At 32.0% G+C, this 19851-nt stretch overlaps 3 protein-coding genes across 4 annotated transcripts; 2 read left to right on the top strand and 1 right to left on the bottom strand.

The window, feature by feature from the left end:
* Nucleotides 1–852: 852 nt before the first annotated feature.
* LOC121213928 (uncharacterized) lies at nucleotides 853–3488 on the top strand. Of its 2 annotated transcripts, XM_041087307.1 has the most exons (8): nucleotides 919–1021; nucleotides 1536–1615; nucleotides 1701–1965; nucleotides 2075–2127; nucleotides 2223–2301; nucleotides 2382–2520; nucleotides 2814–2927; nucleotides 3156–3488. In XM_041087307.1, the coding sequence occupies exons 3-8, from the start codon at nucleotides 1799–1801 to the stop codon at nucleotides 3345–3347; spliced, it is 744 nt and encodes a 247-aa protein (XP_040943241.1). In that variant the 5' UTR covers nucleotides 919–1021; nucleotides 1536–1615; nucleotides 1701–1798; the 3' UTR covers nucleotides 3348–3488. The 2 variants fall into 2 exon arrangements, with proteins under 2 accessions (XP_040943242.1, XP_040943241.1); XM_041087308.1 differs by lacking the exon at nucleotides 1536–1615 and having other exon boundaries at nucleotides 853–1021.
* Nucleotides 3489–9876: 6388 nt separating this feature from the next.
* LOC121213927 (WUSCHEL-related homeobox 6) lies at nucleotides 9877–11641 on the top strand. Its single transcript, XM_041087306.1, has 4 exons — nucleotides 9877–10148; nucleotides 10258–10584; nucleotides 10659–10738; nucleotides 11024–11641. The coding sequence occupies exons 1-4, from the start codon at nucleotides 10025–10027 to the stop codon at nucleotides 11369–11371; spliced, it is 879 nt and encodes a 292-aa protein (XP_040943240.1). The 5' UTR covers nucleotides 9877–10024; the 3' UTR covers nucleotides 11372–11641.
* A 3443-nt stretch (nucleotides 11642–15084) lies between these two features.
* Nucleotides 15085–19382, bottom strand: LOC121213926 (phytanoyl-CoA dioxygenase). The gene is made up of 9 exons (XM_041087305.1): nucleotides 19182–19382; nucleotides 18945–19069; nucleotides 18781–18841; nucleotides 18450–18518; nucleotides 18209–18327; nucleotides 17147–17294; nucleotides 16914–17058; nucleotides 16734–16820; nucleotides 15085–15484 (listed from the first exon to the last, which is right to left on the bottom strand). Exons 1-9 carry the CDS (start codon nucleotides 19234–19236, stop codon nucleotides 15433–15435), a joined length of 861 nt encoding a protein of 286 aa, XP_040943239.1. The 5' UTR covers nucleotides 19237–19382; the 3' UTR covers nucleotides 15085–15432.
* Between the last annotated feature and the right edge of the window lie 469 nt (nucleotides 19383–19851).

Here is a 19851-nt window from a genome sequence, read left to right as displayed (position 1 = left end):
ATGATCAAAATTTTAAAGTTATTTATAGAATAAAAAACATATTATCAATTTGTCAAATACTCACTCTAAAAATAAAAATTTTAAAAGAACTCATTTTTAAATACTTGGTTCATTTTATTTACATTAATACAAGTTTTGGAGTACTCCAAGAGACTATTAAGAAATAGGTTTGTACTTTATGTTGCGTTAAATAATGAGGTTAGGTCAGGTGATGTCAACTACAACTTAATTTAAAAAAAAAACTTACATCTAAGCCTGTTTTCGAGTTGACTTGACGTGTTTACCCTTTTCACAATTAAAAATTAATAAAATATTAAAAACATATTTTATATTATTATTTATATATTTTATAATTAAATTTAAATTTAAAAATATTTTTATTTAAATTAAATTTCATTCGTGCGTAGCCAATTCGAAAAATAAAAATTTTGTCCGAATTTAACTCAAGTTGGATTAAGTCTATAGGGTTGAGGGATTGCTCGACAAATCTATTGCATATACTCCATCACTATTTTAGTTTCAAATAAATTTTACCGAATTCTTTAGTGCATTCATTTATCTATCTTATTATTGTAATTCGTGATAGTGTAACCATTGATACCTTAAAACAGTTTTTAAAAAGAATATTATTTGCTTTTTCAAAAACAATGAACTCAAATTCTTTTAATAAGTTCATTTTTATTTTTATTTTTATTTTTATTTTTTAGAAATAGTCTTGAGAAAAAAATACATTTTGCAGAATAAATGTAAGTAAATCGTATAGAATAGCATAGGTGGCGAGGGTTGATTGGGCAACAGAATAAAAAACGAATATGCGGACCGTTATATGAAGAAGATTCGTGAGTCATCCGCATCTCCCTCTTCCTGATGCTGTTTTAGTCTTTAAAAGTGAACAACTACCGACCCGACTCTCCTGCCTTTCTTTAATTCTCTATAACCGTAATTCACACTACATTAATCTCCGTTTTCCTTCCTTCCTTCCTTCCTTCCTTCTTTCATTTAAATGCTCACATCTTTCCAGGTATCACTTTCTCTCTTTCTTAAACAAAACTTACAGCATATTTCTGTTTTGTTCTCCATAATCTTCATTTCTTGCTTTCTCTTTTTTTATGTAGAGTTGCCTCTTTCGCTTGTATTTTGAGAACCCATTTTTGTGTTTCCTTCCTTCTTTTTGAATGTCGATGCTTGGGGATATCTGGAAAATTAAGTGCAAGATACTATATGATTATTTGATTTTAGAATTTGGGTTGAATGTCGTGGATAAAAACTTCATTTGGGTTATCTCAAGCTTTAAACTTTGAACTCCAATTTCTCCTTTAATGGTATCTTAAAAATATCTGATGAGGCTCTATTGAGTTTGTACATTTTTGGATTAATGAACGATGATATGTTCATTGCCATGACCTTATATATGAGTTTAATCTTATTTAAGTAGGATTAATCTACTATTTTTATGCTTTATTTGTTTAACAAAATATTGAGTGTTTTTTATTTAGCCAAAGAGAGACATTATCATTCTTTTCTCAATATGTAAGGGAAAAACCTCATGGGGGAAGGTGAACTAGTTGAGCTTAACAGAAGCGTGATACAAACCTTTAGCTGGTCAATCCTTGAAGTTAGTGTTTTTGTAGAAGCCTTATCTATGCTTAATTTATTGAATGTGATTTCAATATATATTTCTGCTTCTTTTAATCGTACAGAGATTGGTCATATAAGTTGCTTCTTGCACTCGTCTTCCCTCTGTTGCCAGCAAGCTCTGGCTGGCAGGTAAAGTGTTTTGCACATTGTTTTGAGGATTATGTGTCCCCAAACAGCGTTCAGGCCTAGTAAAGCGTTAGACGGTGTAAATGGAGTGCAAGTGGTTCCTCGTTCACCTTTTGCATTGGAGGAGATAAACCAACAAAGGGAATTCCAATCCACTCATGATAAATCATTTTTTACAGCAAATCAACCACTATTGATGCAGTAAGTTGTGCATCAAACGATCTGTTTAAATCCACTCCGGCAATTTCTTTGTAGATAGTCACATGTACTAGTGACACACCATAACGTACTTGCTTATACTTGTTTTCAGAGTATGGCAGCAGAGGCCATCTTGTTTAAGGCCAGTAAGATGTTGTATGAAAGGTATGATACTGTTAGTGCTTGTTTTTGTGTGTCTCAGCTCGGCCATTCTGTCATATAAAATTTGTACTTTGCTTACCCTCGAAAGCTTTTGTCAGGGGATCAGAATTTTCAAGAAACAGTGGCTAATGTGTTAACCTCACTTCCTTTTATAGTTCTTGGGATCCAAGCCCCGAGGTAATAGTCTCCTTAATTTGCTTCATGAACAAGATATCATATTACCTTTTCTTATTAATACTTTGTTTACTTGGATACAGGAAAAATTTGAACTCTAAGCTGTATGCTAATTCACTAATCGGAGTTGGAGTTGCCTCTACTTTGTATCATTCTTCCAGAGGAAAGCTGAGGATGTATTTAAGGTGGGCTGACTACACAATGATTGCCACTGCTACTGTGGTAAGTTCAGACTAAATTCATATCTTTTTGAAGATCAAAATACTCGGGAAAGATTATCAATGTGAATGAATTTTGGAAATAGTGAATTTGAATAATCCTCATACATGTTGTAGACTGAAGTTATGCTTCTGAATAATAACATGTTTACTCGTTATCAACTTTATCAATTCCAAACATAAAAATGAATGTTTATTTGAGCATTGTGGGTATGCTGCTTTTTTAGACTTGAATGCTACCTGCTGAAACTTGTGCAATTTTGTTTTCACATTTCTCATTCCAATCCTTTTTTGCAGTGTCTATCAAGAGCTCTTAGAAATGAGAATCCGAAGTTATTGATGGCAGCTTCTGCTTTACTTCTACCTGTTCAGCCTCTGATGGTTTCAGCTGTTCACACTGGAATGATGGAGGTATAACTAGCTAGTTTATATCTCACTTGGTTTTTTATTTAATAAAAAACAGTCTGGGATCCTATTATTTTTCCATTACAACAATAAGTTCGATCTCATTGTTTTCCAAGTCTTCAACTGCCTAATCTTTGCTCCAACTTAGCATTATAATTTAATGGAGTTACCTTCAAGGCTGAAGCTGTTCCGTTGTACTGAAAACATGTCCAATGTCGTGTTCCTGCATTTCAGGTGGCATTTGCAAAAAGAGCATTGAAATACCCAGAATTAAGGATGGCTCACAATGTTCATAAGATGTCATCACTGTTGGGAGGTGTTCTTTTCATTGCAGACGATGTCTTTCCTAGGACTCCTTTCATTCATGCTGCATGGCATCTTGCAGCAGCTGTCGGTGTTGGCACGTGTAACAAGCTTCTTGAGTAGTGTGTTATATATAAATTATAGTAGGACAATCTTTATATCTATACCTATTATTTGTTTATCCCGATTCCTAAGAGCTCTGGAATATCTCTTTACAAAATCTCGTAAAGATTCATCTTCACGTTGCCTGATTGGCATTAAATACGTTGGCAATTGTTGTAGTGTCTTGTTCCCAAGAATTTGCTCATGAATAAGTCCGCCAATTGCTTGAAACTAATGATGAAATTTTACAGAAGCTACATATACCAAGCCTGAGCTGAATCTTTCAATGTCACATAGAATGCCATGCACTTCACCTAATCTGAAGCACCCAAAATGTTGCATATGATACTTGGGTCACTCGATCATCATACGATAATTAGGAATTTAAAGTTGGAGGAACATGACGACGTAGTATTTCACTAGCCAAGGGTTCATTTGTATATTTCTTAATGACTCATACTTTTGATATTTCCGCATGTGTTTTTTCTAACTGTTCTATCTTTTCTTCTAGTGTGCTTCTACTAAAATTCCAACTTTGACTATCGTCAATAGTTATCATCTACATTATCATCAAGATCATCATTACTTTTTTTATCATGTTGATGCTTGTGAGTGGGATGGATAGTCTCCTCTTCTCTATGCAATGGATCTTGCATTCGAGCAGCTCTAGTCGCTTTTAACTCTTTTATGAGCTTTTCATTCCTTTCATCTACTTGGCATTGTCTTTCATGCAGCTCTTGAATAAATTTTTATTGCTCTTCATATCTTCTTTGTTGTGAAGATATTTGTTGCTCCATCATCTTCATTCTTTCTTGCATGTCAATGTATCGTTGGGATATTGAGTGGGGGTTTTGTGATCCTTGGTCAACTAGAGAAGCACTGGAATAGGTGTGGATGACTGTAATACCATGGTGGTGGATATTGATAATACTGCTAAAATTGGTTAAATTGGTAAGGAGTTTGTTGATGAATGTTTCGATTGACATGCATGGAATCTTGTACTCAATTTGTTTGGTTTTGAGATGGTAAATCCTGGAGTGGTACCTCTTTCAAAGGGTCTTGGGTTTGCTGATTACTAGTGGGATCAAGCTCATTGGTGGGGGATGTTGGTATCAAGTTCATGGTTGTCCACGTTCATTGTTCCAATTGTTAACCTGTTGGATTAATAAGGAAAAAAAGAAGTGGATTTATTGGTGGTTCACTTGGGATGAGGTGGAAAGCCACTGAGAATGGGGTTAAGCTTTCCCATGAGAGAGTTAAAGGGAAGAAGAAGGTTTTTTGGTCTAGGAGTGGATTGGACCTCATGAGCTGTTACATGGGCCTTTTATACTATGAGACAAGGTTGCCTACGTGTTTATAGACTATTGATAGTGAGATCTTATTTGGTTCCCTTGCAGTGACAATGATGCGTCCTAGGATATGATGCGTAACGATCAAAAAGTTAGTGGTGTCGAAAAATGCGGCTTTAAAAGTTTATTTTCGTAAATCGAATCTGTAAATATTTAATATAAATATTTATGGAGATATATAGTAGATGAATCGAACTTTAGATAGGTAATTTTATCGAAGTAATGATTAATTAAGGAACAATGACTAAATTGTAAAGGTGGTAAAAGTTCAATTGCTAAAGAATCCTTAATTAAAATTGTATGAAAAAATTAAATTAAATTAAAATGAACTAAAACGTTAAACAAAACATGACAGTGGGGAGAAGGAGAAGAGATTGTGTTTTCATCTTTTCCGGTCGAATTTAGAGAAAGAGAAAAAGGGGACGTGGGCATTAAGGGTTTTTATATTTTTGAAATCTTAGGAGCTTAATTTAGCTGATCCATGTGTTATTTTTCAAAAATATTAAAGTTTTGGAAAAATGTCATTGATGAATCTTTAAAGTTTTAGGTACTAAATTGATAGATTTTAAGCTTAGAAGTGAAAAATGACTAAATTGTGAAGTTAATTTATAGTTTTATACAATAGGGACTAAAATGCATGAATTTCAAAATTTTTGGTAGAAATGAGAAATAGGATGTCGAAATTGGACTATAGTGAAATTGGGTTGAAAATTTGAGTTTTTGATTAAAAGTTAGGTTAGTCCCAGTTTTAGGGACTAAATTGAAAAAAATATTAAATTTGTGTAAATTTGCAATTGAGTAAATTTGAAAATATTGTATACTATAAATTGAAATTTTGATTTGATTGGGATTGATTGTTTGTGATCAGGACTAAATTGAATAAATTTGAAAATATTGTATATTGTTATGAGTGTGAAATTGAATCTATATGGTGATTAATTATACTATCGCATGTGTGAATTGATGATTGGGTAATGAGATTATGATATGAAATTGAAGAATTCACTTATAAATGAAATTGAGAAATGGTTACCCTGTAAATTGTTTGGGCAGAGTCAGTTACAACTGGCATGCCATAAGATGGGAAGAGTTCAAGGTTATTACAACTACGAGTCAAGGAGTGTTGGGCACACATGTACTCGGTTATACGACTAGCGTTGGGCACAACTTACTATTTTGGATTTATCTGATAGGCACTAGGTGCCAAACCGTTGTGATTGGTTGGATCCGCATATCTGTCTGTATCTGAGTCAGGCTAATAGGGAATTAAAAACATAATACAGGATGATGATATGTAAAATGAACTGAAAAGATGATTGATTATGTTCATCGTACTTATAAGGTCAGAAATTTGAACTGTAATGTGACAAAAAATGGTTGAGATTTCAAAAGTGATATGATATGAAATGGTTTACGTTTTTATACTAGTGAATTGTATTTGATTAGGATAATGAATATAAGAAATAGTATAATTGACATGATAACTTGCATATTAATATTTTATCTTTAATTCATACATTTGAATAACTTATGTAGATGAGTTTGGGTAAAAATATAGGTCCGAAAAATGGGCTTGAAAAAAAAACGGGTCGGGCCTCAAGTAAGACTTTTTTGCCTGAGCTCGGCTCGACCTGACCCAATTTGCAAAAGAAAAAAAATTATTGTTTTCTTACTGTTTTCTCATTGTTTTTGTTGTCATTTCACTATTATGTTGCTACTATTTTGTTGCTATTGTTTGGATATTGTACACTCTTATTTTATTGTTAATTTCGCTACTATTTTAGAGGCATTTGCTTGTTAAGTTGCACCTATGTTAGTGTTATTTAAGTATAAAAAAATTAATTTATTTTCAATTTGGTGGGAAACATTTATTTGAATGTTTTTAGTATTTTTAATGTATTATATTTTTTAAAAAAATTATATAAAAAACTTAATACGGGCAGGCTGGGCTTGGGCAAAATTTTAGGCCCATTTTTTTTGGGTCAGGTCGGGCCCAAGCCTAACAAACTGGCCTAAAATTTTGTCAATGCCTAGCCCAAACCTGACCTGGTCCGACCCATGGACAGGTCTAGTTATATTATAACGTTCGAATTATGTAAATACCACTAAGTTATACTTAGCGTACGGTTTTGTTTTTCGTGCGCAGGTTAGGTTTTGATTGTGTTTGTCTGTCGATATTAGCATCCAGCTATAATCCCGGACAAAGCAAGTTGGTGATGTTTCTTGTTAGTTCAATGACATGCACCTAAGAGAGTCTTATGTTTATATAATGCTAAATTTGAATGATGAAATGGTATTTTGATGTATTATGTATATATGTTGGCATGATTTTGGTAATGGTATGAACCATGTGTATATATTATGGTGCTTATGATGTGTGAATTAAGTAAGTATATGTAATAGCTTGAATGAATGATGAGTGATATGTTATGAATACGATTTGCTAAAAGATTAGTTGTGTTGGAATGGTTGGCATACTTGTGTTAATATGAATGTGTTTGAGCTTGATAGATAGGAAATGGTCTCTCTTTTTTTTATGGAATTAGTATGAAATGTTATAAGGGTGATTGTAGATTTGGAAGTTTGAAATGCTAAGTAGAATTGCATGTATTGTTAGATTTGAATGAAGTGATTTGGTACCAATTAAGGCATGATGAATTAGTTGAATTTTGTAGAGTAAAAGAGAATGATTTGGTATGAAATTTGACTAATTTTTTCAAGTAAAACATGTTTGACTTAGGCATGAAATAAGAAATTGAAAGTTGGGATTGCATTGAGTACTATTTGGTACATTTTTTGCCAAAACAATAGGTGATGTCGTTCGAATGTCGTCACGATGAGGCAACCATGTTGAGATGCCGATCATGAGTCATCAAGACGAGCTTGAGCCCATGTCATGGCGCAACGAGAATTTACATCGTTGCGACAAAATTAGACAGTGAGCCACGTCGTAACGAGGAACTCCTTGACGTCATGACATTGATCCTGAAATTTTGAAACTTTTCATTTTAGTCCTTCTTTGGTTTTAAATTTGCTTTAGAGCTTATGTAATTTCATACAAAGCTTGGGAATGATTGTATTTCACATTGTATGTATAATTGTTTGACTCGTTTCAATAAATTGCATAATTTAAATATAAATTTATTGTAGTTGCTTTGGCAACAAATATGACATCCCTTAGCTTGGACCCGGCGATCGGGTTGGATAATGAGTGTTACATGATGTCTTAAGAAAACTGGGTAATCAATGATTCTATATCTCCACGTGCGTCCCATATATGCTCAGTGGAGATATGATGCAACATGAAGCCCGCTAGACTCAAGTTCGTCCATGGTAAAGGGTGGAAAGACAAATGTCGCTAAAGGACATGTTTTTTGGGTATATGGTGTAGGTATAAGAGTATCATAAACTTGATTTTGGTAATTTACTTGTTTAAGGCGTTAAATTTACCATTTTGGAAATTCTTTAAAATTCTTAAATTTTACATTTTTAATATAATTTTTATAAAACTTTGGAGAATTTTTTATAAATATTTTGAAAATTTGAAAATTATTTTGATTTTTTTCATATTTTGTTGTTAATGGACTTTTTTTTTATTTTCAAAATTGAGAAGGATCTAATGGGTATTTGCACCATCTTTTTATTCGAGTTGTAAAATTCAACTCAATTCAAACTTGAAAAATCGAATTATTTATTCAAATTAATTTGAAAAACCGAATAACTCAAATAATTTAATTCAATTAACTCAATTTATTTTAACTTCTTAAAATTAAATCAAGTTTTCCTTAAATTCAACCTCTAGCATTCGTAATCACATCCCAATTCAACATTACTCTTCTGTTTCAAAGTTGTCCTTCATAGTTTGTCGCGCCATCCTCCTTATATCTACTACTCCCCTCAATTACTTGCCAATCACTCCGTCCATCGAAACCTCAAACTAACTCCAAAGCTTACAACGACAGTACCCCTACTCTCCCAAAGAGAGACTCAATATTGTGATGAATTAAAATAACAAGGCCATGCCACTTTCCATGTTGTATATTGTTTTTTCAGTTGTACATATTTAGCGTATATAAAAGATTAATTGTATACATATCACATATCAATTAAGTTTCAACTTAATTATAAAGTTATCGAAAGCTCACTGTTTTTAATAAGCAATAGGTATTATTTTGAGAATAATTTTATTTTTTTATATAAAATTTAAAAAATTATTTACATATGATGGAATTCAAATCCAAAATATTAAATAGTTAACCTTACAAGTTCACCATTTCAATCGAAACTCTGTTTATTGTATAAATTTCATCCCATGGTAAATGTAATATATATATATATATCTATAACATATCAACCACACATGCCTCGTGTTGTTCAAGTAATTCTTACTTAATTTCTTATGTAACTGCAAAATAGTAAGTAAATGAGATTACATTTTAAAATTTGTTTTAATGTGATGGGAAAATCAAAATGATTAACCTAATTAATTAATTTTTAAAACTATTGTAATTAAAAGTCAGCATCTTATTAATACGGTAAAACATAAAGTTGAAAAAATTTACAATAGTTATATTTTTCATATTCAATCTAAAATTAACTTAAATAAATTTAAATCCAAACAATTTAAATACCATATAATCTAAATCCAAAATAATTTTAAATCCTCAATCAAGAACTCTAAGAGACAAGATATAAAGATATTTTTTATACAATTCTTAATACTATTTATAATCTATCGGGAGATAATAAACAATATTTTTGAAATCAGATTGATGGTCGAATCGATTAAACCACTAGCTTTTAGCTCAACTAATCCGTCTAGCTCAAAATAAATAAATCGTTTAAAAATTAAAAAATTTTAATTTAATCAAATTTTAATCTAATTAAATTAATTCATTCCAATTTGCAAATCAATTAATTTTTTACTTTTTCATTGAATCTATATTTCAACTAATTCTCGACATATTGATTTGATCCGTTTGGGAAGTTTGATAATAAACTCTTAATTAGACTCCAACCTGCATCCTTTTAACGTGTAAAAATAATAAAAATGTTTTAAACCCTAGGTGTCCCTTCTAAAAGTAGAAACATTGTTTACTTTTTATTTACTTTTCTTTTTCTTTTTCTCTTTTCACATTGTCTTCCAATGCGAGTACGAGGGCTAGGGAGAGACAAAGCGATATTATTACTGAGAAGTAGCATCCCCATCTTAAACCCAATGCTTACTCTCTCTTTTTTTTTTTCTCACTTTTTAGCAACCTTAATTTGAGTCTCAATCTTATCACCTTCAATATTTTTTTTCTTTACGAACTTCACAGCACAGCTCAATAACCTGTTGCTTCTTCAAAAATGGGATATCCCCATATCACTGACCTCAACTTGTCTCATTCATTCAACATTGCAAAGCCTTCACCCTTGGATCCTAACCCTACTAACACCACCAACCTTTTAGCTTTGAATCATGGTGATTTGGGTAAATCCCACTTCTTTTTTTAAACTTGTCATTCATTTTTCTCCATTGTTCTTTTAAATGATCTCTTGTTAACACAGAATATATTTATAATTTCTTGTTGTTGGTATAGCAAGTAATGCAAATGAGGGAAGTCCTACGACAGAATTGAACAGCCAGCAGCAGCAGCCATTAGGGAGTTCACGTTGGAATCCAACGCCGGAGCAGTTACTGACCCTCGAGGAACTCTACCGACGTGGAACACGGACTCCGTCGGCAGCACAAATCCAACAAATCGCGACGCGGCTTCGGAGGTTCGGGAAGATCGAAGGGAAGAATGTTTTCTACTGGTTCCAAAACCATAAAGCAAGAGAACGTCAAAAACGCCGCCGTCAACTCAAGACTGAAGAACAACAACAACAACAATGTGATACCGAAAGCTTGGAAAAGAAGGAATCCGGTAACCTACATACATAGAATTTAAGCATGAATGTTTTGAAAGAGAAGTGACGAGATTTCTTTTTGTTTTACTAGTATTTTCGTTGCCAATAGGATGCTGCCAAATTAAACCGACAAACGAGGGTTCTCCTTCAAACGTTAGTAAATTTTCAGAGGTTTGTTTCATGCCATATTATTGCTTACTGCAAGGCATAATTATAGAAGCTAATTATTATTAGATCAAAAGGTCAAAGGTTTTCAAAATAAAGTCAAGGGAAAAAAAAGATGAAAAAGCATTTGTTAGTATGTTGGGAAAAGAGAGGTCTAAAAGCTGCATTTCTTACTTTCTGTTGGGGCTGTTGTTCATGAAATGACTGAATATTTTTGGATTTATTGTGAGCTGAGCATGTTTATGATCAGCTTTAATTACTTTCTTTTTGTCTTTTTTTTTTATTGCGTAGGAATTCATTTGGACGCATGGATTTGCAAAAAGTGAAGGAAATGAGTGGATGGAAATTGAGGAGAAGGAATTACGCATGGAGTTGTGTTGTACACCAATTGACCTCACCAACACCACCATAACAGCTTCATTGGACACTCAGAAAAATTTATGTTCATTCAAACCCCACCAAGAAAAAATTACCACTCTTGAAGATGAAAACAGAGAAGATCAGACCCTCGAGCTGTTTCCCCTTGGAAGCAACGATGGAAACGGCATTAATATCAGCAACAAAGACACCCAAGTTCCCATCAGAGCCATAAGTACAACCCCAAACCAGTATTTCGAGTTTCTTCCTCTGAAGAACTGAAGAAGAAGAGTAGCTTAGCATGTGGCTACAAGTGCAGCAATTAAATACTAGTTTTCCATTTAAGTAAAGATGGATAAGGCTGTATTAGTTTTGTTTTGTTGTGGGGAACTAGGGACTGTTTCATCTGTGTCTGTCACGCATGGTGCAATTGTGAGATAAGGACATGTAGTTATTTTTGGGCTTTGCCTTAAAACGCATTCTGGACCATGTTGGCTAAACCAAGGAAGAGCCTCGTTCATTTTCCTTTAAACGATGCAAAAAATTACAGAATTTCTCTTTGTTTTTGTCTATTTCATACAACTCATTGAACAACACAAAAATGAAAGAGAGATGAGAAGGTCGTGGGGAGACAGAGAATAGGAGAAAGATGTGAACGAGTTTGATGTAAAGTGACCTAAATTTTGGACTGCGCATATCTGGGGGTTTTCAGGTATATGTCAGTAATATTTTTGTTTTTGTCATGTATGTTCAATTCCATATATTCCTAGGGAATTAAATTTGTACTGAACTAGCAGTACACTAGTCCAAATGCAATATTGAATATCTCCTTTCCTTTGGAGACTAATCAAACCCATCAAAATGCTACACATTAGAGTAATGTCACAAGGAACATGGGACATTAATGTCAATGGTTGTTCAACTGTTTGAATATTATTTGAGATTGCAGAGTAGTATATGAGAAAGTAGTCTCAATTAATCCATATATTGGTGTTATAATTTTCTTGCATTATGTATCTATCTGATCTGTAGAATTAGGTTATTACTGTTGTTTTACCAACAAAAGGTCAAAAACAGAAGCAAGGGTTGACCTTGATGACACCTGTTAGACGTTTTGTCCTTTCACCTGTTGAAAAACCGAGACATATTCATTCATTCACCAACAAAATAAGATTAAAAAAGACCCCCCCCCCCATGACAATGTTAAATTATGAGATAACGAGGGAGGTGGCCTGGAAAAACTCTGGAGAGATAAAGAAGATGCCTAATGAAGTTGTCACTGAAACTTTTGCAGCTGAATGTCTGCAGGGTATGCATAATGAAAGAAGCAGTGCTCAAAGAAAAAAAAGATAAGAGAAAGAAAGAGTAGGACAAATACAAGAAAGAAAGCGCGTATTGCCGAGAAAGACCGACCATGATCTAGTGAAAAAATCCAATCAAGTCCGGAAGCAGCCAGCATTAATTGGAATTGGCCAAAAATAGGGAAGCTAAGGGGATTGTCCTTGTTTTTCTTTTACTCTGATTTCCCAGCACTGCCTCGTCAATCAGGACAAACACAATCTCACGCCATGAACTTCAAAAAAAAAAAAAACCTAAGTGGAACAGTTGGGGTAATGGTTTGAGATTCCTTGAAAATCTGTTTGCAGAAGTAGACTAGCAGTAGTAGATGACCCATCCTTCAATAATGAAGAAAGCGCCAATATTTTCAGAAATTTATGGACCCCTTTACCCCATAGCTCTGATCACAACCTAGCCTTTTTGTTTTTCTTTTTACTCCATACTCACTTTTACAATTATTAGCGTTACTTTGAATTTGACTTCTTTGCTTTCAATTTTTTCACTCCCTCCATCTTTGCATTGGTAGATATATGAACGCGATGCAGAAACATAATATGACATAACGTGTTTAATACATGCAACCAAATATCTTCAAACATGATTAATATGATACACATTCAATACGCGTATCAGAAAAAGTGAAATAAATAAGCTTCTAAAAGTTTGAGGTACGTTATTATAAAATATGGTGCTTCTTTTTTTTTTTCTCTCAACAGGGTTAATGTTAATAGCTATGTTGGAGTCATGTGAGGATGAAAGTACGAAAAAGCTAACTCATTAAATCTATATACGTATATGTCAGAAGAGAAAGGGTTATATGAATCAAGAGCGTCACATCATCTTGCATTTTTTTTATTTAATGACATTTCAATAATTTTTTTTATGTTATCCATATATAATTTTGATATTTTTTTAAATTTAAGCCCCAAACTCAAACCCTAAACTTTGAAACTTAAACATTAAATTTTTAAGATTATTTTTATTTAGTGTTTTCAAAATGTGACTAGATAATTTTTAACAGTAATATAATTAGACTTGAATTTTTTTAATTTGAAAACTAGAGGCATTAAATTTCTGAGTATAAATATAAGGAGACTAAATTTCAAATATACGAAATGTATAGGGACTTAGAGTATGTTTTAATCTTCAAATTTTTACCCTATAATTTGACCTAAACAAATAATCAACTCAACGCAGCATAGGCAAAGGCAAAGAACCATACTAGTTAACTTGAATTAAATGACTATAAGAATAGTTATTTAAACTACTTATAAAATTTTTAATTAAGTTGATATCACTAGTTAATTAGATACCAATTTAATTGAGAAAAAAATATTATTGATGTCTTTCAATAATTTATATTTTTTCTTAAAAATAAATAACATAAGATTACGATTTTAAAATCAATGGATAAATAGTTAAGTAGTGTGAATTTGACAGATTTTTTTTATAGATAAATGTATATAATTTTTTTTATACAACATTAGGGATGGGAGGGAGGTGACCAGATTTAAATTAGTGCCAAATAGTAGTGAATTAAGAAATTTTTTAGGCCGAAATTAAATTATAATTTTTATGATATAAAAAATGTAATTTTATTATTTTAATAGCTTATATCTTCATAATTTTTAAAAGATTAAATCAATTTTTTATATTTTTAGAGGGGTCAAAGTACAATTTTATCTTTATTAATTTAAAATTTTAAAAACTTTAAGGAGTCTAAATAGAAAATTTTCCATTTTAGGGGGTTCGGGGCCCTACTAGCCCCCCTAGGTTCGCCCATGGTGCCAAACGAGTGCCTAATAAGAGCTTTAACCTAAGTCATTGACCCACATAATAAATATGACATAAAAGTAATTATGTCATTTAATATTTTTATAAGAAATATTCTTTAAACAATTTATATACTCCAGTAAGCACTCTTATTTACAGTAACTTAACTTTTAATATACACACATTTTTTTGAAATATAATATATATACATGCTAGTATCTATTATCCAAATATTTATTTCTCATATTTTTTGAGTATGCATCCCAAATTAAACTAGTACTTATTAAAATACATTATTTCAAAGATTTTAACAATATACAGTTCAATAATTATAAATATTAGATTGATATTTTAATAAAAAAAAACTTTTTATATATATCAAAAGCTATATATATATGTATGAAAGGATATTTTATGAAAATTTAAATATACTTTAATAAGATTAAATATTTAAACTTGAAAGGTTATATCATGAAATAATATAGATAGATGATGAACATATATTTCTTTTGTATACTGCTATTTCAATCTCCTCTAAATCTTTTTCCCTTCTACAAATACAAAGTTGTTTTAAACCTATATTATTTCTTTTGTATACGGCTATTTCAATCTCCTCTAGTCTTTTTCCTTTCGACAAATACAAAATTGTTTTTAACCTATCTTCTAAAAATATACTTTTATTTACATATTTTTTATATAAAATTTGTGTGACTTGATCTAGTAACCATTAATAGGAATGCCCATGGACCGGAAGGACAGATTTTGCGTATCATTTTTGCATCCTTTATCCAATAAATGTTGAGCCAAATGTCAACCAAAAATCTAACATTTTCTAAGCTCCAATAAATTATAATTAGACCCTACTCCATGCAATTAACACTTTGTTGAGAGGTCAATAAACAATGTGTTATAAGCGAAGGATCATTAAAATGACCAGCCATTTTGGTTATTAGTACATGGTGAACTAAGTTTCTCTGACTTTTAAGTGTTCGTGTCGAACATCTTTATTAGACTCCTATTATGGCATGGGAATGGCATTACAAATCTTCAAAATACATAGAAACTTAGAAAGAAATGAAAACGCCCATCTGGGTCACATATTACTATCCCACACTTGCATCTGAGTTAACATAAACGGTGATCATCATCCTGTAATCTTACTTTCAACAAGAGGGAATAATTTTTCTTAGACACGTACATGAAAGCTCCATGCAATTACCAGGGACGAACTCTCAAGTCTGTCCAGAAGCGTAAAGGGGCTTAGGTTCAACTTTTCTTCGGATCCTGAAAAGGGGAAAAGATCAAGCGGAAAATGATCAATCATGACAAACTACAAAGAGAAGTGGAAGCATATAGTCTATCAAACAACAAATCTAATGCTGATATCTATAACAGATTTCTATATTCGATTACTATAATCAATTCATTTGTATGCCTCTTCGATAACTGAAGTATACTAATTAGTTCTTTTCTTTGATTATGTGAAAGAATAAACGAAAAGCATTTCTCTTTTTGCATCTATGGCATCATATTAATTGTAAATATAATGAAAAAGGAGTACAACTTTGATGATTACAACATATTATAATTTAGTATGATCATCAGACCGAGGAATATCAGATGAATTAGATCTTTTCTCAATCCCTCCAATGCTGAATAGCGACGGATGTATTTCTCTAGACATCTTTGGATAGTAAACCCACAGGTTTACTACCAGGAGGTAACTACATCAATTACCATTTTTAATCGGAATATTGTTTTCTCAGTGAGAATATAAACTATAGGAATATAGGTAAAGGTCTTTAGAGGTTGCCCTAGCATAGCTATACAATGACGAAATACTATGAGACGGTTGAATTGCTTGTCGATTATTCATCATCCTGATAAAATGAGAGTCATAAGATACAAAGAAATGGCTTGATGATAACTTTGCCCCACAATCTTTACATTTTGTCATTTTGGCCCTTATTCTTTTCTGGGGACTAAATTTGGCGCTGAACCTATAATCTTATTTTTCTTTTATGTTCTTAATTGTCCTTTTTTTTTTTTAATGTTTCGTTTCTTAGGGAATTTTCAGGTTTGTTAATTTGATTTAATGTTTTATTTTTAAATATTATTTTTAATTCCACGTCATTTTTTATTTTTATGTTCTAATTTCTTTTCCAGATGTAAGCATTTTGCTGGGCCATTTAAGTTTGAACTGCCACGTCAATTAAATTATGGCCACGCATACTTGCCACATTAGGACCGTTATTAACTGCCAAATTAGCAAATCAGTTAAAAACACACCAATTACAAAAAGATACAAGTTGAGGGTCCAATTTAGTCAAAAAAAAAAAAAAGAAAAGGACCAAAATGACATAAAAGGTGAAGGTTGAGGGCCAACGTTGTCATTAAACCAAAAGAAAATGTTAAATATCAGCGCCGTCAATAAAAATACTATGCTTATCCTATGAAGCATGAAAGAATGGAATTGTGGAAAATAAAAAAGATGAACCATCAAAAGACGGACAGAAATGCTCAAAGTACTTACCAATTATCTTCTGCCCACTTGCAGCCATCAGTATCTACCGCATGCAAGCTGTATGCATGCCGTGAATTTGAAGACTGATTTTCAAAACTGTAGTATCAGCATAAACAGAAGACACAAATGGTTAGTAGCTATAAGGCCATTAAGCTATAATGAGCTCTAAATATAATTCTTTGAACTAACCTTTGATGAATAAGGTCACCATGAATTACAACCAAAGACCCAGCTTTTACTTCAATAGGCACAAAATCTTTCTGGTCATACGATGGGGACGGCCTATCAAAGTAAACTCCATCATCACCCCTAATGAACCTTCTAACAAGACCATCTGGAAACAAAAAATAAAAAGAGAGCAGATCAAAATAAGTAATCTTCTATATACTTTAAAAAGTTGTACATGGGGAAAAAACCCCTACTTTTTTGAGATTCAGGAATGGCCCAAAGGCAGCCGTTTACAACTGTAGCATCTTCTAGAGCTAGCCACAGACCAGTGCAAGTTTTAGGTTCAGTATAAAGAAACGAGTTGTCCTGGTGAGGAGTTACCTCACCTCCTATACCTGGTTGCTGTCAAAATCAGGTCACAGTTAAGTATGACTGGAAATTCAGTATTCAACAAAATCCAATTCACAGGATACAAGTTTCGAACTTCATCACAAACTATATAGTATTCAAATATTCATCTATTAACAAGATTAGTAGCGTCTTTTTCTGCTTTGGAGAAGATACAGAAGTTTGGATTTCCATTTTGGCGAAAGAAGTAAAAGCATCAAAACAATCTGCCATCACCTCAGAATGAAATATTTACATCTTTTAAATGAAAATAATAAAATTATTCGATTAACCATGGTTAACATCTTTTTTTTTTATGATACACCGTGGGAGCAGACAGCACCAGAAAAAACAACATAGCCAGCAAATAGAACCTCACTGACAGAAATTCCTAATTTTTACAGAAAACTTCATGCCACTGCATGTCAATAGAAGTGCAGCAATAGCAAGGTCCCGTAGGATCCGCACAGACTACCACTAGAGAAGGAAAAAAACTGAATAATCAAGCATGAAATTAGTATGTAATTAGAAGTAAATGGAGGCCAGAGAAAAAAAAAATAACTCCAGGATTATGAAAAGGATGTCATTCCATCAGAATTCAGCTCAATCTTAAAGCTTTATGCAAATCTTAATTTCAACACCTTCAAAGAGCCAATTAGTTGTAAGGAGAGATATGATCTAACATTATAAGTCAAATAAAGTTCCTGTAAAAGGAAACATCAATGAAAAATGGACACAGGTTTTATTGACTGGATATAAATAAAAGAAGAATCAACCTATATTAGCAAATACACTATTTCCCTCTAAAGTTAAACTATTGTATTCAAGTCACTAAAATAAGAACCTCTGAATTTCTCAGGTTACTAGCAAAGGGTGTTATCACTAGATAAACACTGCCTTTGTGGTCAAGTTAAAATCAAGCTAAATACCTTAAAGATATACATTGATTGAATGATCACGGGCTTCTTGTAACCTAAGGAGAAAAGCAAACTCGAAACCTTCTCAGAGCAAGAGAATTCTTTGAAAACTGGATCAATCTCATGTAACGCTGCACAAACAAATAAAACTGAAGGATTAGCTACAATAAACATACCTATAATCTATTTACATGAGCATGCAGCCAAAATAAGAGCATAACAAAACAAATATAAGGCCTTTGAAATCGCATACCATGCCCGACTTTATTAATAGAAAGTTCCTTCGGTTGCTTTAAATTTCCATTATCATCAAATGCTTTTTCTGCCAAAACAACAAAAAGAACAAAAAAAAAAAAGTGTAAAAGTAAAAAGGAATCAAACTTTACCACGTAAAGTTGGCAATCTTAACTTATTTAAAACTTCAGTAAAAAGAGTTCACAGCATCCAAACCTTTCACTTTCAATCTCACAGCAAGTTCATATATCCCAAAAGTATATTTCTCAAAAGTAATTTGATTTTTTTCAAAGTAAAGTTAAGAAAAGAAGAGAAAAAGCTAGAATATCTAAGTAATAATAAAAACCTACCTTCAAAGAAAAAGGAAATCTTTTCAGCACTTTCATAGAAGTATTCACTGGTCAATTTTACCTACAAAAAACTCATATCGAGAAACTATCAAAACTTAAGGTTAAATTAAATAAAGTCAAATTATAATACAATTCCTCCAAGAAAGGAGGGAAAGAAAACAAACTTGATTTTTGGTGGAGAAAATAGAAGCGGTGGTGGTAGGGTCAAAGGCCTGAAGCATTCCGTCCATTCTCTTCCTCATAGCTTCAATTTCTGCAGGGCTAGCAAATGATTCAATCACAAGAAAACCTGCAAAAAAACAAATTTGAAATTAATGGAGTAAAGAAAAGAGTAAAAGAAAACAGCAGCTGTACAGAGTATGAAAATAAATTATTTTGCTGAAAGCGGCGGGGGCGCTGACCTTGAGAGTCGAAAGATTGGCGCTGCTGTGGAGTGAGATTTCCAACGATGCCCATGGCGGTAGCTTTTGGCTGAGACACGGAGGATTGTCGAAAGGATTCTATAATTTGCGTAGCAAATATTTTTTTTCTATTTTGATAAAAATTAATCGAGTTCCCACCTATGAAGGAAATGAAGGAATTCCCAAAATGTCATTTACTTGGATCCGGATCCGGACCCGGAAGCCCTGTAATTATAAAAATTGAGAAATAACCCTTTATAAATTATAATAGCTCCATTTATCTATTAAAATTTTAAATGGTTATCTCATACACCCCTATAACAATATTAGAGGCATGTATAATAGTATTTGAGATTTCTGTAATATTTGTTTCAATTACAAGATTATAATAAATTAATAATATTAATTAGTGGAATTTATGTTCATCTTTAATAAAATTTACAAATATATTTTTATTTATTAAAAATTATTTTTATTTTATAAAATATAATTAGTAATTTTACATAAAATTTCAACATTTTATTGAAATAATATATTAACTAAAATTTATTATGTTTATTTCACTTAGTAATAGAGTTAATTTTATAAAAAAAATAGCATAGGTTGTTATAAAAATCTAATTTAATCACTTTTTACTTGTTATTCCTGTTATTAAAAAAAAGTTGTTATA

The sequence above is a fragment of the Gossypium hirsutum genome, chromosome D01, assembly GCF_007990345.1.
Source record: "Gossypium hirsutum isolate 1008001.06 chromosome D01, Gossypium_hirsutum_v2.1, whole genome shotgun sequence".
NCBI classification, from domain to species: Eukaryota; Viridiplantae; Streptophyta; class Magnoliopsida; order Malvales; family Malvaceae; genus Gossypium; species Gossypium hirsutum.
Note: the sequence above shows the minus strand (reverse complement) of the source record. Positions and strands in the feature narration are given on the sequence as shown.